Here is a 24,919-nt window from a genome sequence, read left to right on the forward strand (position 1 = left end):
GAAGCAGCTAATCTCTCGTCAACATGAAGGACTGTCACGCGTGTTGATGATGTTTAGTTCTGTATGTGCAGTTAAAGGGAAAGGCTTCCTGCTCTGTTCTGAGCTGCAGCTTTTCCAGGTCTTTATTTAGCTACACTTGACCATATTACCGGACAGTAATCAACATGGGACCACAGTCTGATACTACTGCTACTGTTGATTTATGTGTAAAAATAATAATAATTTAAACACAAAAAACAATACAGAACATGTTTTAATAACAGACCTTCCCGTCTTCACAGCAACTTAGTCAATATGTCGTGACGTTGTATTAGTTAATGTGACGACTGTTGTTCATCGAATTATAAAAAAAATTCTAATTGCGTGATTAACTGAATCAAGCAATTATTAACTCATTAACCTGGGGCACCATGGGAAAACTAGTTTTTTATTGAGTTTCTATTTCCCAAATTAACTCAAAAGAATATCAGAATATCGATTTTACAACAGCCGTTAATTAACCAGTTTCCTCTACCAATCTGGTTCTGAACGTCGTGTAGCCCGTGAATCTGCACAGACCCGGGTCTCACCAATGAGTTCGGACCCGGGTCTCACCAATGAGTTCGTACCACACCAATCTTAGTTTACTATTTATTTACTAAAAAGCTAAAATGATGAAAAAAGGTACACATAGACAAAACACATAGGCTATTGATTAGAACTTAGTATAACGGGCCAACACACTATGGCGCGTGTTACCCACAATGGGGATTTCAAAGAGAGAGAGAGAAAAAAGAAAGTACATGAGAGAAATATACATTTGGGTGAATTTGTCAGCTGTGCTATTCTAACCCTAGCCTTGCCCCAAACTGCCGCTCTTATGGGTCAGAATATAATGATGTAATTACGTGGGGAAGACCTCCGAGGATTCTCTGCGTGGACCGTTCAGGGGACCGTTCAGGCTTCTCGATGATGCACTTCTCCGGCGCACCTTTCTGATCGTCCTCACGATGTCAGTGTCCTTTTGGCTTAGGAGTCTGTTCCCTCACCCATTGCTCTGGAAGGGGTCTTCTGAGGACAGGCAGCTCTGTAGCTCAGAGCTCACAGCATAGGAATGAAACCTTTTAGATACCACGATTCGCTGGGATTGGATGCTAGGTGGTTGGACTTGAATTCACCCGCTTAGACATAGCGGGTAGCTTGGGTAGAAAAATATTTCTTTGTCTTCAAACTTGCGTTGCGTTTTGGGTTCGTTGACTTTTTAGACCTTGGCTGCAGCTTGGGTCACGTAGTCTTATCTGTAAATTATTTTCTCACAGGTTTTATACCCTCGTGTCAGAAGTGGGCGTAACCGCCTTTTAGGGCAATTCTCTGGGCGTACCTAGTTAAGAGGCAAGGTCTAGATTTGACTCAAATCCAATTTTAGACAACTAACTTCACATTTCACCTTTACCAAAACATTCTCTTTGATTTGGACATTTTCCATACAACGTACAATGTATAAACCTCAAACATATACTAGGTAAACTGTTGATGTTACAATGTTTTTGTAATAACATCATCTATTAACCTCTAATAACAAAACAAAAATGACATACATTTTCATATCCCATCTATCGTCATGACCACCATTGTGGCTGACGGAAACCATTGTCCCAAAGTCCCTTCATTTCATGTTTAATGTTCTGAGGCTGGTTTTTAATAGTAACAGGACAAAGGAATGTGTCCGTGGCCTGAGATTTACAAGGGGCGTGAGGGGTCATAAAACCCCCAGATCTCTCCTCCTCTGTTGGGGTTGAGAGATAATCTGTAGGGTTGTGGTCTCCTGTAACCTGACCTGATCAGGACAGTCATGACAGTCTTAACCATGATAACTGACCCTCCAATGTTAAACCAAGGAGATTAATTTCCTCAACTGGCTCAGTGGTCACATTCTTTATGTTCTCCAATTGAGGTCTTAGAGAGTGTTTTTAATCAAATAAAATACTTTTAGTTGCAGATGTATTTCAGACCTGTTTGTTATTAATCGCCCATTCTGTAACTAACTCATTATTTAGAGGTTCAGTGAGCTCAAACTGGCTTTGGAATCATCTGAATCATTCTAGCTTTGTGTTTAAGACCAGTGGCAAATCACTTGTAAAAATAGAGAAGAGTAACGGCCCAAGGGAACTGCCCTGAGGGACACCCCCACTACACATCTGATGTTAGAGAATCTTCCATTGAAGAACACACTCTGGGTTCTATTGGTTAAGTAACTATCCACCCAACCATATGATGGCAGGTGATGTAAAATCATATATAGTGAGTTTCTTCAATAACAATTTATAATCAATAACATTAAAGGCTGCACTGAAATCTAACAACACAGTTCCAACTATCATCATATCCTTGTCTTTTAACCAATCATCCTTTATCTGAGTTAGTTGTGAAGAGAGCACGACAAAGCCTATTCCCCCTCAGGAAACTAAAAAGATTTGGCATGGGTTCTGAGATCCTCAAAAGGTTCTACAGCTGCCTGGTATGGCAACTGCTCGGTCTCCGACCGCAAGGCACTACAGAGGGTAGTGAGGCTAAGCTTCCTGCCATCCAGGACCTCTATACCAGGCGGTGTCAGAGGAAGGCCCTAAAAATGGTCAAAGACCCCAGCCACCCCAGTCATAGACTGTTCTCTCTGCTCTCTGCCACGGACAAAAAGGCTTCTCAACAGCTTTTACCCCCAAGCCATAAGACTCCTGAACAAGTAATCAAATGGCTACCTGGACTATTTGCATTGTGCCCCCCCTCCCTTTTACGCTGCTGCTACTCTCTTTTCATCATAAATGCACAGTCACTTTAACTACACCTACATGTACATATTACCTCAACTACACCTACATGTACATATTACCTCAATTAGCATGACTAACCAGTGCTTGTATATAGCCTCTCTACTGCATATAGTCTCTCTACTGTATATAACCTCTCTACTGTATATAGCCTCTCTACTGTATATAGCCTCTCTACTGTATATAACCTCTCTACTGTATATAGCCTCGCTACTGTATATAGTCTCTACTGTATATAGCCTCTACTGTATATAGCCTCTACTGTATATAGCCTCTCTACTGTATATAGCCTCTCTACTGTATATAGCCTCGCTACTGTATATAGCCTCTCTACTGTATAAAGCCTCTACTGTATATAGCCTCTCTACTGTATAAAGCCTCTACTGTATATAGCCTCTCTACTGTATATAGCCTCTCTACTGTATATAGCCTCTACTGTATATAGCCTCTCTACTGTATATAGCCTCTACTGTATATAGCCTCTCTACTGTATATAGCCTCTCTACTGTATATAGCCTCGCTACTGTATATAGCCTCTCTACTGTATAAAGCCTCTACTGTATATAGCCTCTCTACTGTATAAAGCCTCTACTGTATATAGCCTCTCTACTGTATAAAGCCTCTCTACTGTATATAGCCTCTACTGTATATAGCCTCTCTACTGTATATACCCTCTACTGTATATAGCCTCTCTACTGTATATAGCCTCTCTACTGTATATAGCCCCTCTACTGTATATAGCCTCTCTACTGTATATAGTCTCTCTACTGTATATAGCCTCTCTACTGTATATAGCCTCTCTACTGTATAAAGCCTCTCTACTGTATATACCCTCTACTGTATATAGCCTCTCTACTGTATATAGCCTCTCTACTGTATAGAGCCTCTCTACTGTATATAGCCTCTCTACTGTATATAGCCTCTCTACTGTATATACCCTCTACTGTATATAGCCTCTCTACTGTATATACCCTCTACTGTATATAGCCTCTCTACTGTATATACCCTCTACTGTATATAGTCTCTCTACTGTATATAGCCTCTCTACTGTATATGGCCTCTCTACTGTATATAGCCTCTCTACTGTATATACCCTCTACTGTATATAGCCTCTCTACTGTATAGAGCCTCTCTACTGTATATAGCCTCTCTACTGTATAGAGCCTCTCTACTGTATAAAGCCTCTCTACTGTATAAAGCCTCTCTACTGTATATAGCCTCTCTACTGTATAAAGCCTCTCTACTGTATATAGCCTCTCTACTGTATATACCCTCTACTGTATATAGCCTCTCTACTGTATATACCCTCTACTGTATATAGCCTCTCTACTGTATATAGCCTCTCTACTGTATATGGCCTCTCTACTGTATATAGCCTCTACTGTATATAGCCTCTCTACTGTATATAGCCTCTCTACTGTATATAGCCTCTCTACTGTATAGAGCCTCTCTACTGTATATAGCCTCTCTACTGTATAAAGCCTCTCTACTGTATATAGCCTCTCTACTGTATATAGCCTCTCTACTGTATATAGCCTCTCTACTGTATATAGCCTCTCTACTATATATAACCTCTCTACTGTATATAACCTCTCTACTGTATATAGCCTCTCTACTGTATATAGCCTCTCTACTGTATATAGCCTCTCTACTGTATATAGCCTCGCTACTGTATATAGCCTCTCTACTGTATAAAGCCTCTACTGTATATAGCCTCTACTGTATATAGCCTCTCTACTGTATATAGCCTCTCTACTGTATATAGCCTCGCTACTGTATATAGCCTCTCTACTGTATAAAGCCTCTACTGTATAAAGCCTCTACTGTATATAGCCTCTCTACTGTATATAGCCTCTACTGTATATAGCCTCTACTGTATATAGCCTCTACTGTATATAGCCTCTCTACTGTATATAGCCTCTCTACTGTATATAGCCTCTCTACTGTATATAGCCTCGCTACTGTATATAGCCTCTCTACTGTATAAAGCCTCTACTGTATATAGCCTCTCTACTGTATAAAGCCTCTACTGTATATAGCCTCTCTACTGTATAAAGCCTCTCTACTTTATATAGCCTCTACTGTATATAGCCTCTCTACTGTATATGCCTCTCTACTGTATATAGCCTCTCTACTGTATAAAGCCTCTCTACTTTATATAGCCTCTACTGTATATAGCCTCTCTACTGTATATAGCCTCTCTACTGTATATAGCCTCTCTACTGTATATAGCCTCTCTACTGTATAAAGCCTCTCTACTGTATATAGCCTCTCTACTGTATAAAGCCTCTCTACTGTATATACCCTCTACTGTATATAGCCTCTCTACTGTATATAGCCTCTCTACTGTATAGAGCCTCTCTACTGTATATAGCCTCTCTACTGTATATAGCCTCTCTACTGTATATACCCTCTACTGTATATAGCCTCTCTACTGTATATACCCTCTACTGTATATAGCCTCTCTACTGTATATACCCTCTACTGTATATAGCCTCTCTACTGTATATAGCCTCTCTACTGTATATGGCCTCTCTACTGTATATAGCCTCTCTACTGTATATAGCCTCTACTGTATATAGCCTCTCTACTGTATAGAGCCTCTACTGTATATACCCTCTACTGTATATAGCCTCTCTACTGTATATAGCCTCTCTACTGTATATAGCCTCTCTACTGTATATAGCCTCTCTACTGTATAAAGCCTCTCTACTGTATATAGCCTCTCTACTGTATAAAGCCTCTCTACTGTATATACCCTCTACTGTATATAGCCTCTCTACTGTATATAGCCTCTCTACTGTATAGAGCCTCTCTACTGTATATAGCCTCTCTACTGTATATAGCCTCTCTACTGTATATACCCTCTACTGTATATAGCCTCTCTACTGTATATACCCTCTACTGTATATAGCCTCTCTACTGTATATACCCTCTACTGTATATAGCCTCTCTACTGTATATAGCCTCTCTACTGTATATGGCCTCTCTACTGTATATAGCCTCTCTACTGTATATAGCCTCTACTGTATATAGCCTCTCTACTGTATAGAGCCTCTCTACTGTATAGAGCCTCTCTACTGTATAAAGCCTCTCTACTGTATAAAGCCTCTCTACTGTATAAAGCCTCTACTGTATATAGCCTCTCTACTGTATAAAGCCTCTCTACTGTATATAGCCTCTCTACTGTATATACCCTCTACTGTATATAGCCTCTCTACTGTATATACCCTCTACTGTATATAGCCTCTCTACTGTATATAGCCTCTCTACTGTATATGGCCTCTCTACTGTATATAGCCTCTCTACTGTATATAGCCTCTACTGTATATAGCCCCTCTACTGTATATAGCCTCTCTACTGTATAAAGCCTCTACTGTATATAGCCCCTCTACTGTATATAGCCTCTCTACTGTATATAGCCTCTCTACTGTATATAGCCTCTCTACTGTATATAGCCCCTCTACTGTATATAGCCTCTCTACTGTATATACCCTCTACTGTATATAGCCTCTCTACTGTATATAGCCTCTGTATATAGCCTCTCTACTGTATAAAGCCTCTCTACAGTATATAGCCTCTCTACTGCCATTTCCCGGTCGCTCTGCCATTTCCTGGTCGCTCTGCCATTTCCTGCTCGCTCTGCCATTTCCTGCTCGCTCTGCCATTTCCTGCTCACTCTGCCATTTCCCGGTCGCTCTGCCATTTCCCGGTCGCTCTGCCATTTCCTGCTCGCTCTGCCATTTCCTGGTTGCTCTGCCATTTCCTGGTCGCTGCATTTTTTAAATATTTTTTCGTTCTTACTAATTTCAGTTTATGACAAAACAAGTTGTTTAAAGAATCATTGTATCGATTCTATTATTATATATATATATTATATAACCATCTTATCTAATGTGAAATATGTTTGCCATAAAGAAATATTAGTACTTTCAGCTGTTGGAAGTTGGTGAACAAAACCGAAAGTAAAAAAAGACGCATTAACAACATTTTTAAGAACGGAATGCGTAGAATTAGCGCACGTAGAACATATCTACTGCTTCTTAGACTTGTTTTTCAATGAAAATGACAGATCTATAACCCACATTTCTATGTTAATTTGGTCGGGGTCTCCCAAAAAACGTTACATATTGCAGCTTTGAAATCAAATCAAATGTATTTATAAAGCCCTTCGTACATCAGCTGATGTCTCAAAGTGCTGTACAGAAACCCAGCCTAAAACCCCAAACAGCAAGCAATGCAGGTGTAGAAGCACGTTGGCTAGGAAAACCTCCCTAGAAAGACCAGAACCTAGGAAGAAACCTAGAGAGGAACCAGGCTCTGAGGGGTGGCCAGTCCTCTTCTGGCTGTGCCGGATGGAGATTATAACAGAACATGGCCAAGATGTTCAAATGTTCATAAATAACCAGCATGGTCGAATAATAATAAGGCAGAACAGTTGAAACTGGAGCAGCAGCACAGCCAGGTGGACTGGGGACAGCAAAGGCACGCTGACTGCAGAAATATCCACGTGAGCCGTTGTGTTGTTGTCTGTGTCGAACTGCTTTGCTTTATCTTGGCCAGGTCGCAGTTGTAAATGAGAACTGGTTCTCACCTGGCCTACCTGGTTATATATAGGTGAAATAACTAAATAAATCCCTGAGCTACAGTCTGACTCTAGGCTCCGCCCACTGTGACGCGCAGCAAATGATGAGGAAGCTCATGTCCATCCTCGGATTCAAGTGCCACGCCCTCTTCCTGGACTTTAAAGTGAGTCGGGCTCTGCTATTGGCTATGACCACCTGTCAATCAACTGTCTGTCCACTCTCTCCACGGCCTACATGAAATGTGTGACCACAAACAGCCACAGTAAACAAAGGAGAGGGACTTTAGCCTCTCTGTCTGAAAGAAACCCAGATAGACACACCAGCAGATTGATGGTTAACTAGCTAACCACTAACATAGTTTATAGATACTGTAATAAACCTTAGCATCTATGATATAGTAATGGTCATTTCTCTATGGTTAATGTTTTCCTGGGTTTTATGAATGAATTTTTGGGGGGGATTACATTTTATCTGTAACGGAATCAATCATTTATTTTCTTGTTCACCTTTATTCCAAGAGTGGACACATTCCATTTCATTCACTAACCTCCTTTACTTCTAATCAGCGATACTTTCTGTGGTTTTGGGGCATTAGGTTCCATGCCTATGCCCAGAGTTTGCCCTTTGGTCAGAATGTGGACTGAAACCACGCTTACTTCCTCAATCTGATCTGGGACATGTCAGAGTACACCAACCAACTAGTCAAACTCTGAAACAAAGGCAAGCCTGAGCTTTTTGTTACATAATATAGGATTCTCCATACTTCTGTCGTTTTAGCTTCCATCTGCCTTTCACATCCTCCATCTCTATCCACTCATTGTCACTGTTGTCTTCATTAGCTAAATGTGCTGATGACTGTGCTGATAATGAACGTATCTTTCTCACTGGTGCCCCTTGCCCAGGTCTGTCTTTAGGCTGTGAAAGGCTCTCCATCGTGATTTCACAGTCTACGCCAACTCATCTACAGAGCTCCGTTTGCATTGCGTTCCCATATTTCAGCTGCACAAATACGTCTCCTTTGAGTAGATCCTAACAGGTGTTCCCTCTAGTATGAGACAGTAGAACTAATATACTGTTTGAATTCACTTCTCAATTCAATTTACACATACAGTGGCAATGCAGAAGGATTCATCCCCCTTGGCGTTTTTTCTATTTTGTTGCATCGCAACCTATAATTTAAACAGATTTTCATTTGGATTTCATGTAATGGACATACACAAAAAAAAGTACAAATTGGTGAAGTGAAATTAAATAAATAATTTGTTTCAGAAAATTTTCAATAATTAAAAATGGAAAAGTGGTGAGTGCATATGTATTCACCCCCTTTGCTATGAAGCCCCTAAATAAGATCTGGTGCAACCAATTACCTTCAGGAGTCACATAATTAGTTAAGTGTCACATGATCTGTCACATGAGCTCAGTATATATACACCTGTTCTGAAAGGCCCCAGGGTCTGCAACACCACTAAGCAAGGGGCACCACCAAGCAAGCGGCACCATGAAGACCAAGGAACTCTCCAAACAGGTCAGGGACAAAGTTGTGGAGAAGTACAGATCAGGGATCGGATATAAAAAATGTCTGAAACTTTGAAAATCCCATGGAGCGGAGCACCATTGAATCCATTATTAAAAACTGGAAAGAATATGGCACCACAACAAACCTGCCAAGAGAGGGCCGCCCACCAAAACTCACGGACCGGGCAAGGAGGGCATTAATCAGAGAAGCAACAAAGAGACCAAAGATAACCCTGAAGGAGCTGCAAAGCTCCACAGCGGAGATTGGAGTATCTGTCCGTAGGACCACTTTAAGCCGTACACTCCACAGAGCTGGGGTTTACGGAAGAGTGTCCAGAAAAAAGCCATTGCTTAAAGAAAAAAATTAGCAAACCTGTTTGGTGTTCGCCAAAAGGCATGTGGGAGACTCCCCAAACATATGGAAGAAGGCACTCTGGTCAGATGTAGTTTTTTGGAAAATGCTTTGTCTGTCACAAACCCAACACCTCTCATCACCCAAATAACACCATCCCCACAGTGAAGCATGGTGGTGGCAGCATCATGCTATGGGGACGTTCTTCATCGGCAGGAACTGGGGAAATGGTCTGAATTGAAGGAATGATGGATGGCTCTAAATACAGGGAAATTATTGAGGGAAAACTGTTTCAGTCTTCCAGAGATTTGAGACTGGGACGGAGGTTCATCTTCCAGCAGAACAATGACCCTAAGCATACTGCTAATGCAACACTCAAGTGGTTTAAGGGGAAACATTTAAATGTCTTAGAAAGGCCTAGTCAAAGCCCAGACCTCAATCCAATTGAGAATATGTGGTATGACTTAAAGATTACGGTACACCACCAGAACCCAACGAACTTGAAGGAGCTGGATCAGTTTTGCATTGAAGGATGGGCAAAAGTCCCTGTGGCTAGATGTGCCAAGCTTATAGAGACATACCCCAAGAGACTTTCAAAAGATGTCTCTACAAAATATTGACTTTGTTATGCATGCTTTGTTATGCATGCTCAAGTTTTCAGTTTTTTTTGTCTTATTTCTTGTTTGCTTCACAATAAAAAAAGTATTTTACATCTTAAAAATGGTAGGCATGTTGAGTAAATCAAATGATACAAACCACCAAAATATCAATTTTAATTCCAGGTTGTAAAGGCAACAAAATAGGAAAAAAGCCAAGGGGGGTGAATACTTTCGCAAGCCACTGTATGTTTACATTGCCAAAGCAAGTAAAATGCAGAGCATTCGGAAAGTATTCAGACCCCTTGACTTTTTCCACATTTTGTTACGTTACAGCTGTCAGAGTCTATCTAAAAGATAGCGAAGGAGTCAGGCGCAGGACAAAAATAAGAGTAACAATCACTGATTTACTCAATCCAAAACGTAACAAAATCCCGTTCCAAACAAGGATAAAACAGGACTCAAAATACATCACACCGGAATACACGAAAGACAATCACGCACAAAACAGAAAGGGAAACGAGAGGGTTAAATACGGAACATTAATTATGAGATGGGAACCAGGTGTGTAAAGAGACAAAACAAAAGGAAAAATGAAACATGGATCGGTGGCGGCTAGAAAGCCGGTGACGTCGACCGCCGAACGCCGCCCGAACAAGGAGAGGGAACAACTTTGATGGAAGTCGTGACAGTACCCCCCCCCCCCCCACCCCGTTGACACGCGGCTCCAGCAGCGTGCCGACACCGACCTCGGGGACGAATCCCCCGAGCTGACAAGGTAAAAACAACTTTTCATTGAAATCCAGAACTGAAGGTGAACCTGTTACTTTTAGTCCATCGGTTTTTCTATCATCTGTATTTTAGCAGAGACAGAGTTGATGGTGTCTTCTCTGAAGCCGTTGTCTTTCTGGCAGCAGCGGTTGTAGGTGAATTTGAATATGGCGACTCCAGGGACAGCCAGACTGGGAATGCCAGCCAAAATAAATATGATGAAGTAGATCCAGTCGGGATACTGACGGTCTGCCAGAGTAGGGAACTCCTCCTAGAATCAGATGAAGGAAATCAGGGAACAACAAAATAACTTATTATTTTATTAAATTAACTTGGTTTATCCTCAATAGTGTTTTCATTTGTTGATAATTGATTTATCTTGGATAATCCAGAACTAAAGTTTTGCGTAATTAGTTTAGATTCTGGATTAAGTTCCGGGTCCATACTGTGTTAAGAGAACCGGAACGAACTCTTCAATACGGGCCATTCTACTGCCATTGTTTGTCTATGGAGATCGCATGGCGGCGGGCTCGATTTTATACACCCGTCAGCAATGGGTGTGGCTGAAATAGACGAATCCACTAATTTGATTGGGTGTCCACATACGGCTATATATCCTGTATAATGTATCAACTTCAAAAAACTGTTGACAACTTTAGATACATTTCCAATCTAGATACTAAAGAGTTGTTGTGGCATAAGAGCAACAAATGGTTTAAACTTCAACAAGTGAAAGTCTTTACTTAGAATAAGGGAGAAAATGCATACAAGTCCATGTCTGCATCATCTATGGGTCCTGGTCTAAAGTAGTGCACTACTACCCTATAGACCCTGGTCTAAAGTAGTGCACTACTACCCTATAGACCCTGGTCTAAAGTAGTGCCCTACTACCCTATAGACCCTGGTCTAAAGTAGTGCACTACTACCCTATAGACTCTGGTCTAAAGTAGTGCACTACTACCCTATAGACCCTGGTCTAAAGTAGTGCACTACTACCCTATAGACCCTACACAGCAAATATGGTGCCATTTGGGACGCAGATATGATATCAACAACATTCATGAACTATTTCCTGTCAACAAGGCTTACCGCTTCCTGGTCCCATACGAGGTAGGTCAGCTCTCCGCTGACCTGGGTGACGAAGTAGAAGATGAAAATCACCAGCATGATGACTGGACTGACGAACCTCCAGGTCACCTGCCAGAACAGGTTGGGCTTGTGTCCAATCATGAACTCTATGTCTGCGTTAAACCTGTCGGAGTAGGAGAGTGAATTAACTGGGATTTCGATGTTCCAATGGCTGGTTATCAGAGTGAAAGTTCCCCATGATATCCAACGAAGAGGAATATGCACACTGTGATACATGTTTGATGTAACCCAACAGGTCTAATGAAGACCTAAGGTGTACTCAGGCGCGCAACATTCACTGGGGACATGTCCCCCCCCACATCCTGAAATTGCATTTTTGAGGCTTCTAATGTTAATATGCATGAAATCAAGGCTTTTACGGTTGCAGAAGTCAACAAATGAGAGCACCTGGGGAATAGGAGTGGAGCTAGGCACTGCAGGACCTGGATTCACCTCTACATCACCAGAGGAACAGAGGAGGAGTAGGATAAGGGTACGGCTAAAAACTATACGAACTGGCCGTCTAGCACGTTCGGAACAGAGAGTAAAAGGAGCAGGTTTCTGGGCACGATAGCATAGATTCAAGGCATAATGTACAGACAAAGATAAGGTAGGATGTGAGTACATTGGAGGTAAACCTAGGCATTGAGTAATGAAGAGAGAGACATAGTCTCTAGAGACTTTTAAACCAGGTGATGTCATCGCATATGTAGGAGGTGGAACAACATGGTTGGTTAAGGCATATTGAGCAGGGCTAGAGGCTCTACAGTGAAATAAGACAGTAAAATAAACCCACTACAATAAGACAGTAGTGGGTCCAGTGAGTGGTTGGGCTGACTGGGGACAAGGCGATTCAGACAGTTAGCAGGCCGATGCTAACACGCTAACAGTTAGTAGGCCGGGGCTAAACAAGCTAGCAGTTAGCAGACCGGGGCTGGCAAGCTTGCAGTTAGTAGACCAGGGCTAGCAAGTTAGCCTTTGGGGGACGTCGCGATGGCGGTAAGTCTGTTTTTGCCTCTTCATGCGGTGACGTCATTACACCAGTTGTGGAATTAGTAGGGTTCCAAGTAGCTCTAGGTAGCTAGCAGGCCTAGCAGGTTAGCAGAATGGGTCTTCAGCGGGCGTCGCACCTGAGGGGCCTGTTGGATTCCTCGGGCAGATTATGTCAGTATTCCAGTCGTAGAGGATCGGTGGGGTTCCGTGCCCCGTACCGGCAGTAGAAGGGGACCGGATATTGTAGCGCAGGAGTGAGCCGGAAGATGGGTCTAGCATGGGCTAGCCCCAGGCTAGTTGGTGCTAGCTCCGGGACGAAAACGTTAGCCAGGAGTAGTCAACCCGGGTTGCGGTTAGCTAGCTATGATGATCCAGATGAAAAAATATTAAGAATAACCCTTGAATGAGTAGGTGTGTCCAAACGTTTGACATCTACAGTACATCTCCACGTAAGCTTTGACAATTAGGTATTTTCTATTCTATTCAGTTCTATTTTATTTCGTGGTGTTTCAGTATCTGGACTCACCTGTCGATCCCGTAGATGTAAACAACAGACACCATTTCACAGAAGGCGATGACTAGGAGAGGGATGGAGCCGGCAAAGCCGTCGAACAGAGCCAGCCAGTAGTTACCAGACCGCTGGGTGAATATGAGAGCGACCGTGAAGCAAACGATACAAGTGACGCCTGAAAGGAGACGAAACAAAGACAGTTGTTTAAACGGCGACAGCCAAGGTTCTATCATTGGTGCTCAACCTCATTGGATGTTCAGAGGGATACTCCCTTAAAGGTGCGTGCGCAGAGAGGTTAAAGGTCAACAACAAGCTTGTGATCTCAACCAATGAACAACTGGGATGTTGGAGACAATGCCTTGGTTTGAAGACATTTTGATTTAGTGCTGTTTAGAAGAAGAAATGTCAGCTTCTGTGTGTCACTAACCTGTTAAGACTTCTTTGGGCCACTTGGGGAAGATGTTGAGATCCTGAAGGGGCACCACGACCCCCTCTATGTTCCCAAACATGGTGGACAGTCCCAGACAGAAGAGCATGATAAAGAACAGGATGGACCAGAGAGGAGAGACAGGCATCTTGGTGATGGCTTCTGTGAACACGATGAAGGCCAGACCAGTTCCCTCCACACCCTACAGGGAACACAGTACGGGCATAAGAAAGTTCTGGTGTCCCTTAGAGTAAATGATGTGTCTTGGATTGAACATGGTGTAATTTCACTACCTGACTGAGAAACTGCTGTAGATCACAGGTCTTCAGGTTTAATCCCTGGATGATGTCTGGCGATGTGCTGTTGAAATGTTGAAGAACTTCCTCATAGTTGTTCACAGTGAAGAAGTGCTCAGGGAGATCAAATGCATTCACAAGGGCCATGGTGTTACTAGGAAGAGAACACATTCAGCAGGGCCATGATGTCACAAGGAAGAGAACACATTCAGCAGGGCTATGATGTCACAAGGAAGAGAACACATTCAGCAGGGTCATGATGTCACAAGGAAGAGAACACATTCAGCAGGGTCATGATGTCACAAGGAAGAGAACACATTCAGCAGGGCCATGATGTCACAAGGAAGAGAACACATTCAGCAGGGCCATGATGTCACAAGGAAGAGAACACATTCAGCAGGGCCATGATGTCACAAGGAAGAGAACACATTCAGCAGGGTCATGATGTCACAAGGAAGAGAACACATTCAGCAGGGCCATGATGTCACAAGGAAGAGAACACATTCAGCAGGGTCATGATGTCACAAGGAAGAGAACACATTCAGCAGGGTCATGATGTCACAAGGAAGAGAACACATTCAGCAGGGCCATGATGTCACAAGGAAGAGAACACATTCAGCAGGGCCATGATGTCACAAGGAAGAGAACACATTCAGCAGGGCCATGATGTCACAAGGAAGAGAACACATTCAGCAGGGCCATGATGTCACAAGGAAGAGAACACATTCAGCAGGGCCATGATGTCACAAGGAAGAGAACACATTCAGCAGGGCCATGATGTCACAAGGAAGAGAACACATTCAGCAGGGCCATGATGTCACAAGGAAGAGAACACATTCAGCAGGGCCATGATGTCACAAGGAAGAGAACACATTCAGCAGGGCCATGATGTCCACAAGGAAGATAACTAATTCAGCAGGGCCATGATGTCCACAAGGAAGAGAACACATTCAGCAGGGCCATGATGTCCACAAGGAAGAGAACACATTCAGCAGGGCCATGATGTCACAAGGAAGAGAACATATAGAAGTAAACACCAAACTCATTTAGATTATCTTCCTGTAATCCCTAATTATTAAATCCAATTTTGACATAAATTTGACAGTGTTGTCAACAAATATGAGTTCAATCTACATTGAATTTGATTGAAAATACGGATTCAACCAAGAAGGAACTAGGAATGTACCCATCCGAGCAGTCGTCAAACTTCTCCGTGGCCCTGAAGCCTATGATGGAGTAGATGACGGTAGCAGAGTAGACGGAGGTGGCTCCGTTGATGATGGAGATGATGACAGCATCCTGTTCACAGTTGTTGCTGGAGAAACAGACAATGGAAGAAAATGACTGAAATTATTTGAAGAGATTAAAAGACAAGATCCTTGGGAATAATGTCTATGAGCATCTGTGATTTACTCTCTGCACGGATGAGGATTCAGTCGCAATAAAAGTTTAAAAAAAAAACAACATTTTAATAAGGAGTTGCTTACTGTACAGAGTTGTAGCTGGAGAATGAGATGAGACCTCCGAAGGCCAAGGAGAAAGAGTAGAACACCTGTGCCCCTGCATCCAGCCAGGTAGACGGGTTCATCAACTCATTCACCTGGAGAAATAGAAAACAGTTAGACTCAAAGAAATCAGCCTTTGTGTTGATTTTAGTGGCACGACAACGTTAGCACATACAGTTAATGCTTACGTCGGGCGTGAAGAGGAACTTGACTCCATCCAGAGAACCTTTGAGAGTCAGTCCTCTGATCAGGAAGATGGTGAGCACCAAGTAGGGCAGAGTGGATGTTATGTACACAGCCTGACGAGAAGGAGAGAGAGATTCTAAAACTGTTACACAAACTGAATCCAGAACCACTTATGAAATGAGACAGAGAGAGAAAGAGAGAGAGAGAGACAGAGAGAGACAGAGACAGAGAAAGAGACAGAGAGAGGACAGAGAGAGAAAGAGAGAGAGAGAGAGAGAGAGATACAGAGAAACATCAGCAATAAGACAACTGGCACCCATTCCCAAGGCAAGCCATTATTTTTTACTGAAATTTGACCTCCCTCATAAACAGTGAGAGAGTGAATCTGAGCTGGTACCTTGCCAGTAGTCTCAATCCCCCTGATACAGCAGACATAGAGTAAGGTCCAGGCAGACACCAGGGCTAGCACCATCCACCACTGAAGGCCTCCAGATAAATCTATGGCCGTAGAGGTGTTCAGTGTCTCTCTGTACCAGAAGTAATCCACTGAGGAGCTCCTTGCGCATTCTGACACCAGACCTGCAGGGGGCCGATATTCAAACTGTTTCTGTCTGGATCTAAGAATGATAACAGCTAAGATGAAAATGAGATAGAAGTTGGGTCGGTCTAAATTCTCAATGTTTGTCTAGCTAGCGATCTTACTGCCAATGTATTCAGCATGATACAGAACGAAAAAGCATGATTCAGCATGATTCAGCATAGATGAGACGAGTCAAAAACACCTCAAAACAACATGGTATTAATAACAGCTACCTACGATTCCCCCTCAAGTCAGCTTCTTGTCATTGTTGCTAGCTTAGTTATACGTAGCTATATATATATCATATATATTTATTCATATAGTTATAAGCTAGTTGCTAGCTATCCATCTTAAATAATAACACACAGACACATCTTCCCCATGGACGTGTGTGCATCGTTTTCGTGACGACGTCAGTTAACCCGTGAGCTGAGCCTGCTTGCTATCATGCTGTTATTAGGCTAGCTAGCTAAGTTTAGATATCTTTTTTGGGATCCAAGTTTTGATGATACTGTAGTGAATTCACGGGGGGGGGGGGGACGGGGGGGGACTCTGTCGGGACTCTGTCAAGCCAACACCTCAAACCTTTACGCCAAGAGGTCTGAACATCGTAACCGAGGTAGCTGGGTAACCGAGGTAGCTAGGTAACTGAGGTAGCTGGGTAACTGAGGTAGCTAGGTAAACGAGGTAGCTAGGTAAACGAGGTAGCTAGGTAACCGAGGTAGCTGGGTAACCGAGGTAGCTAGGTAACCGAGGTAGCTAGGTAACCGAGGTAGCTGGGTAACCGAGGTAGCTGGGTAACCGAGGTAGCTAGGTAACCGAGGTAGCTACGTTTTGAGTTAAGGTCGCTACCAATACCAACTGTTACTCATGAAGGAAATTCTGTACCTGTCTTGTTTGCATTGAGGGGACACTGACTCCAAGGCAAGGGGTCCTGGAAGGAGTTGAAGAGGTACCACATGATCCAGGCCATGATGGTGTTGTAGTACATCCCAACCAGGAATGATACCAACATGGAGGCAATACCTGTTTCAGAACAAATGTTATTTACATTCCCTGTACATTCCAGTGAATTATAAGCATATTAAAGTGTATTCAAGTATGCTATGTCTAAGTATATACAGTATACAGAGTATCAGTCAAAAGTTTGGACACACATACTCATTCAAGGGTTTTTCTTTATTACAACAAAAAAACTGTTTTGTACATTGTAGAATAACAGTGAAGACATCAAAACTACGGAATAACACATATGGAATCATGTAGTAACCAAAGAAGTGTTGAACAAATCAAAATATATTTTTGATTCTTCAAAGTAGCCACCCTTTGCCTTGATGACAGCTTTGCACACTCTTGGCATTCTCTCAACCAGCTTCATGAGGAATGCTTTTCCAAAACTATGGAAAGTGTTCTCACATATGCAGAACACTTGTTGGCTGCTTTTCCTTCACTCTGCGGTTCAACTCATCCCAAACCATCTCAATTGGGTTGAGGTCGGGTGATTGTGGAGGCAGCACTCCATCACTCTCCTTCTTGATCAAACAACTCTTAAGGAGCCTGGAGGTGTGTTTTGGGTCATTGTTAAAAAAATGAATGATAGTTCCACTATGCGCAAACCAGATAGGATGGCATATCGCTGCAGAATGCTTTGGTAGCCATGCTGGTTAAGTGCGCCTTGAATTCTAAATAAATCACAGACAGTGTCACCAGCAAAGCACCCCCACACCATCACACCTCCTCCTCCATGCTTCACAGTGGAAACCACACATGCAGAGATCATCCGTTCACCTACTCTGCATCTCACAAAGGCACGGCGGTTCGAACCAAAACTCTCAAATTTGGACTCATCAGACCAAAGGACAGATTTCCACCGGTCTAATGTCCATTGCTCTTGTTTCTTGGCCCAAGCAAGTCTCTTCTTATTATTGGTGCCCTTTAATAGTGGTTTCTTTGCAGCAATTATGGCGATCCTCATGAGAGCCAGTTTCATCATAGGATTTCATGGTTTTTGTGACTGCACTTGAAGAAACTTTCAAATTTCTTGGAACTTTCCGGATTGACTGACCTTCATGTCCTAAAGTAATGATGGACTGTCATTTCTCTTTGCTTATTTGAGCTGTTCTTGCCATAATATGGACTTGGTCTTTTACCATATAGGGCTATCTTCTGTATACCACACCTACCTTTTCACCACACAACTGATTGGCTCAAAGCATTAAGAAGGAAAGAAATTCTACAAATGGAATTCTACAACTTTGCACAGCTATTAATTGAAATGCATTCCAGGTGACTACCTCATTCAGCTGGTTGAGAGAATGCCAAGAGTGTGCAAAGTTGTCATCAAGGCAAATGGTGGCTACTTTGAAGATTCTCAAATAAACTTTGATTTGATTTGAAATGTAAAATATATGTTGATTTGTTTATCACTTTTTTGGTTACTACATGATTCCATATGTGTTATTTCATAGTTTGGATAGCTTCACTATTATTCTACAATATAGAAAATAGTACAAATATAGCAAAACTCTTGAACGAGTCGCTGTTTCCAAACTTTTGACTGGTACTGTATGTTTAAGTATGCTATACATAATACACAATATGGCAAAACATAAAAACATAGCTACTTATAACCATATTCCTGAAGCCACAAGGGTTTTGTCAGACATGATCACAGGAATTCCACACAGATACCGTAATCAGGAATGGTCTGTCACCCACCAATGCCAGTGAGGTAAGGGTTGACAGAGCCCCACACCCCGACACTGCCGCTCCTGAGGCGCTGTCCGATGGCAAACTCCAGGTGCAGCAGTGGAATCCCCTCCAGAACCAGCAGGATCAGGAACGGGATCATAAACGCTCCTGGGAACACAAGATCAGGAATGGAATCATAAAACGCTCCTGGGAAAACAGGATCAGGAATGGAATCATAAAACGCTCCTGGGAACACAGGATCAGGAATGGAATCATAAACGCTCCTGGGAACACAGGATCAGGAATGGAATCATAAACGCTCTTGGGAACACAAGATCAGGAATAGAATCATGAAACGCTCTTGGGAACACAGGATCAGGAATAGTATCATAAAATGCTCCTGGGAACACAGGATCAGGAATGGAATCATAAAATGTTCCTGGGAACACAAGATCAGGAATGGGATCATTAAACGCTCCTGGGAACACAAGATCAGGAATGGAATCATAAAACGCTCCTGGGAACACAGGATCAGGAATGGAATCATAAAATGCTCCTGGGAACACAGGATTAGGAATGGAATCATAAACGCTCCTGGGAACACAGGATCAGGAATGGAATCACAAAACACTCCTGGGAACACAGGATCAGGAATGGGATCATAAACGCTCTTGGGAACACAGGATCAGGAATGGAATCATAAACGCTCCTGGGAACACAAGATCAGGAATGGAATCATAAAACGCTCCTGGGAACACAGGATCAGGAATGGAATCATAAACGCTCCTGGGAACACAGGATCAGGAATGGAATCACAAAACGCTCCTGGGAACACAGGATCAGGAATGGGATCATAAACGCTCCTGGGAACACAGGATCAGGAATGTAATCATAAACGCTCCTGGGAACACAGGATCAGGAATGGGATCATAAAACGCTCCTGGGAACACAAGATCAGGAATGGAATCATAAACGCTCCTGGGAACACAGGATCAGGAATGGAATCACAAAACGCTCCTGGGAACACAGGATCAGGAATGGGATCATAAACGCTCCTGGGAACACAGGATCAGGAATGTAATCATAAATGCTCCTGGGAACACAGGATCAGGAATGGGATCATAAAACGCTCCTGGGAACATAGGATCAGGAATGGAATCATAAACGCTCCTGGGAACACAGGATCAGGAATGGGATCATAAACGCTCCTGGGAACACAGGATCAGGAATGGAATCATAAACGCTCCTGGGAACACAAGATCAGTAATGGAATCATAAACGCTCCTGGGAACACAAGATCAGGAATGGGATCATAAACGCTCCTGGGAACACAGGATCAGGAATGGAATCATAAAACGCTCCTGGGAACACAAGATCAGGAATGGAATCATAAACGCTCCTGGGAACACAGGATCAGGAATGGGATCATAAATGCTCCTGAGAACACAAGATTGGAATTGGAATCTCTTGTTGGTTGTTTTGATCAGTTGACAAATCAACAATAGTCTACTGAACACATTTCCAATATTGCAGCAGTAGCAGGTGTATTATTGTGTTATCCAAGTCTTAGTGTTGAAGATGTTCAGATAATCACATTTTTAAATGAACTCTCCAGTGAAAAATCCCTCTTTTAAAAGTTCTCATATATCTTATTTTTTTAACCTTTATTTAACTAAGCAGGTCAGTTAAGAACAAATTCTTATTTTCAACGACGGCCTAGGAACAGTGGGTTAACTGCCTGTTCAGGGGCAGAACGACAGATTTGTACCTTGTCCAGCTCGGGGGTTTGAACTTGCAACCTTCCGGTTACTAGTCCAACCACTAGGCTACCCTGCTGCCACAGTTACTTTAAAGTGTTATTACCCAAACAATGTTGTTGACTCGTCCTATGTTTGACATTTTAGTTATTCAGTAGACGTTTTCATCCAGAGCAACTAGGTCTAAGTGCCTTGCTCAATGTAATGTTTTGTAATCTCCCTGTAGTTTGTAGTTTTCCCTATTTAATTTCTACTGTGAAAAAATACGTATCTCAAAATCCTTTTCATTAATTTACAAAAATGTTGCATACAATCAAACCCACTCCCTCTTTCTCCCCTACCTCCTCCATGGCTCTGACACAGGTAAGGGAACCTCCACACGTTCCCCAGCCCCACACAGAAGCCCACACAGGTCAGCATGTACTGGGTCTTGTTGTCCCATTTGGGCCTGTCCCCAGCCTCCTCTTTCTCCATCCTCTCCAGCTCCTTATGAGACGGGATCCGGTCATCCAGACCTGGGTTGGGCAGCTTGGGGAATCTCATGGCAACCGGCTGGATAGTGAAGTCTTCCTCACCCAATGAAGATACAGTTCTCCGTCTCTCTCTCTCTCTTGTTCTCCGTCTCTCTCTCTAGTTCTCTTTCTCTTTCAGCTGCTGGCTTTTTTGTTCACCCAGAAAGGGTCTCAGGATGGTTGTAAACAACAAAAGGAACTGAATGGCCTCTCTACTGTCAGCTGGTTGACTGCCGAGTGTATCTAGCCTCTCTACTGTCAGCTGGTTGACTGTTGCGTGTGTCCTGCCTACCTTGTGTGGCCTTTACCCTCTAAATGTCTTATTTCAAGGGGGACTGTCACAGCAATTCTGCTGAACTTTGGTTTCACAGTGGCTTCAGTTATCTGAGGATTGATCTGAGCCAGTGAGATATTATACACATCGTCAGCAGGTTGTGTCGGCTAAAAGGTCAGCCATCTTTATAATGGTTAAAACATCACGGGAAGAGCAGTCGCGTAATTGGCATTGTTTTTCCAGACGGAAGCGAGGGTCCACATCCAAAATGGCAGCCTATTCCTTATTGGAACGCTCTAGAACAATAGAACGCTCTAGAACAATAGAATGCTCTAGAACAATTGAACACTCTAGAACAATAGTACGCTCTAGAACAATAGAACGCAGAAAGGAATGTGGTCTAGCTCAGAACGCTCTAGAACAATAGAACGCTCTAGAACAATAGAACACAGAAAGGAATGTGGTCTACCTCAGAACGCTCTAGAACAATAGAACGCAGAAAGGAATGTGGTCTAGCTCAGAACGCTCTAGAACAATAGAACGCAGAAAGGAATGTGGTCTAGCTCAGAACGCTCTAGAACAATAGAACGCTCTAGAACAATAGAACGCAGAAAGGAATGTGGTCTAGCTCACCCGCGACTTAAAGGTCACTGATGCTGTGTTCTCATTTACCAACGTGTTGACACATTCTTCCCATCAACACTCACCTGTTCTATTTACACGATCTGTACAGTCTACTTCTAGTTTAAAGGTCCCGGACAGTCATTTTGATTCCCATGTAAAATAGCCTTTTGAGTAACTAAAATATCACCTGTAATATAGGGGGGTGGGGGTTGAACATTTTTGAAAAAGTACATTTTCTCTCAGGACTAACTACCAGGAAGTTTGAAAAGACAGGCTGAGTGGGCAGGGAGCTTCATGAGCTCGTCTTTGACTGACAGCTCTTTGAAACACCTACGTCAAGAAACTTGGATGCCGTTAGCAGCGTTGCAGTTAGCAGCGTTGCAGTTAGCAGCGTTGCAGTTAGCAGCGATGCAGTTAGCAGCGTTGCAGTTAGCAGCGTTGCAGTTAGCAGCGTTGCAGTTAGCAGCGTTGCAGTTAGCAGCGATGCAGTTAGCAGCGATGCAGTTAGCAGCGTTGCAGTTAGCAGCGTTGCAGTTAGCAGCGTTGCAGTTAGCAGCGATGCAGTTAGCAGCGTTGCAGTTAGCAGCGATGCAGTGAAACCATCTCAAGCTAATTTGGTGAAACACAAATCAACTCAAACAACATTGAAATTGCATCAAAGATGTCCATTTTTTTTTAATATATATATATATATATCTCCCGTCTGGCATGTCTCTTGTGATGCGGTTCACAGCAGCACTGACAGATGTGTTGACATGACAACTGTGTCAAGGGTTTTGAACAACCCCCCCCTTGAAGACCTAGCTAGCCAGTAAGTAGCTACACCCAGACAGATGAAAGGGGAAAGATATCTAAGTATCTTTGACATGGATAAATAGTGTAGATGTTTTATTATCTTTTGCTAACACCCGACAGTAAAATGTTGGCACCAGTAGAGTAGATATCTAGCAATATAAACCACACCCCTCTGCAAACACACCTTCTCTGATGTTGGTTACAAGATGTTCTTATTTAAATTAGGTAAGACAATATAATGTTACCATTGGTGTATTAAAATGAGAGCTAGGGTGATGTTACCCTATCCGCTTAATAATCCCGCCTCCTTAATCCAAGTGTTTGACACGGGGGAGGGGACCGGTGCCTGTGGTCTGGTTTCATTCAAATTATCATCCAATTTCATGAAAAACATGATTTTGAGTGTTTCATGACCTTTAACATAAATTAATTTGTACAGTCTAGTTCTGCTCTGTGGCTGGAAGCCCACTGATGTCATATGTTCCATACTCTATATGACTTAATACAGTCCATTATATGAATGTACAGTGCCTTGCGAAAGTATTCGGCCCCCTTAAGTTAATACTTTGTAGCGCCACCTTTTGCTGCGATTACAGCTGTAAATCTCCGTCCCAGTCTCAGGTCTTTTGCAGACTCCATCAGGTTTTCTTCCAGAATGGTCCTGTATTTGGCTCCATCCATCTTCCCATCAATTTTAACCATCTTCCCTGTCCCTGCTGAAGAAAAGCAGGCCCAAACCATGATGCTGCCACCACCATGTTTGACAGTGGGTATGGTGTGTTCAGGGTGATGAGCTGTGTTGCTTTTACGCCAAACATAACGTTTTGCATTCTTGCCAAAAAGTTCAATTTTGGTTTCATCTGACCAGAGCACCTTCTTCCACATGTTTGGTGTGTCTCCCAGGTGGCTTGTGGCAAACTTTAAACAACACTTTTTATGGATATCTTTAAGAAATGGCTTTCTTCTTGCCACTCGTCCATAAAGGCCAGATTTGTGCAATATACGACTGATTGTTGTCCTATGGACAGAGTCTCCCACCTCAGCTGTAGATCTCTGCAGTTCATCCAGAGTGATCATGGGCCTCTTGGCTGCATCTCTGATCAGTCTTCTCCTTGTATGAGCTGAAAGTTTAGAGGGACGGCCAGGTCTTGGTAGATTTGCAGTGGTCTGATACTCCTTCCATTTCAATATTATCGCTTGCACAGTGCTCCTTGGGATGTTTAAAGCTTGGGAGATATTTTTGTATCCAAACCCGGCTTTAAACTTCTTCACAACAGTATCTCGGACCTGCCTGGTGTGTCCCTTGTTCTTCATGATGCTCTCTGCGCTTTTAACGGACCTCTGAGACTATCACAGTGCAGGTGCATTTATACGGAGACTTGATTACACACAGGTGGATTGTATTTATCATCATTAGTCATTTAGGTCAACATTGGATCATTCAGAGATCCTCACTGAACTTCTGGAGAGAGTTTGCTGCACTGAAAGTAAAGGGGCTGAATAATTTTGCACGCCCAATTTTTCAGTTTTTGATTTGTTAAAAAAGTTTGAAATATCCAATAAATGTCGTTCCACTTCATGATTGTGTCCCACTTGTTGTTGATTCTTCACAAAAAAAATACACTTTTATATCTTTATGTTTGAAGCCTGAAATGTGGCAAAAGGTCGCAAAGTTCAAGGGGGCCGAATACTTTCGCAAGGCACTGTACAGATCATATGAAAAGGCTGTGTTTCAAAGAAGGAGGAAACCAATAGAAAAGTTGTTTGGTGAAAACTCCCATACGACTTGAGTAGGACAATAAATGGTTGAGTTTGGAAGGTTCTAACAACTGAGATATATTTGCTCAATTTACTAAAACCAATAAATGTAAATCAATAACCTCTTTATGAAGTTGAGTCATTCTGCCTATTGTTTATTAAAGACTATAGAGTTGATCCAAAATCAATTAATCAAGTGAGAGAGAATGTAATCCACTGGGCACACTACGTCATTTCAACGTGGAGAAATTGGACACT

At 42.7% G+C, this 24,919-nt stretch overlaps 1 protein-coding gene across 1 annotated transcript; it reads right to left on the reverse strand.

Annotated features, from left to right (window-relative positions):
- Positions 1 to 10,013: 10,013 nt before the first annotated feature.
- Positions 10,014 to 21,607, reverse strand: LOC110496758 (sodium-dependent neutral amino acid transporter B(0)AT1). The gene is made up of 12 exons (XM_021572791.3): positions 21,040 to 21,607; positions 18,969 to 19,109; positions 17,139 to 17,276; positions 16,068 to 16,249; positions 15,673 to 15,783; positions 15,467 to 15,579; positions 15,166 to 15,294; positions 13,977 to 14,133; positions 13,684 to 13,885; positions 13,272 to 13,431; positions 11,714 to 11,876; positions 10,014 to 10,895 (listed from the first exon to the last, which is right to left on the reverse strand). The coding sequence occupies exons 1-12, from the start codon at positions 21,239 to 21,241 to the stop codon at positions 10,683 to 10,685; spliced, it is 1,911 nt and encodes a 636-aa protein (XP_021428466.3). The 5' UTR covers positions 21,242 to 21,607; the 3' UTR covers positions 10,014 to 10,682.
- Positions 21,608 to 24,919: the final 3,312 nt, after the last annotated feature.

This window comes from Oncorhynchus mykiss, chromosome 18 (assembly GCF_057628025.1).
Source record: "Oncorhynchus mykiss isolate SJ-2025 chromosome 18, ASM5762802v1, whole genome shotgun sequence".
Classification (NCBI taxonomy): Eukaryota; Metazoa; Chordata; class Actinopteri; order Salmoniformes; family Salmonidae; genus Oncorhynchus; species Oncorhynchus mykiss.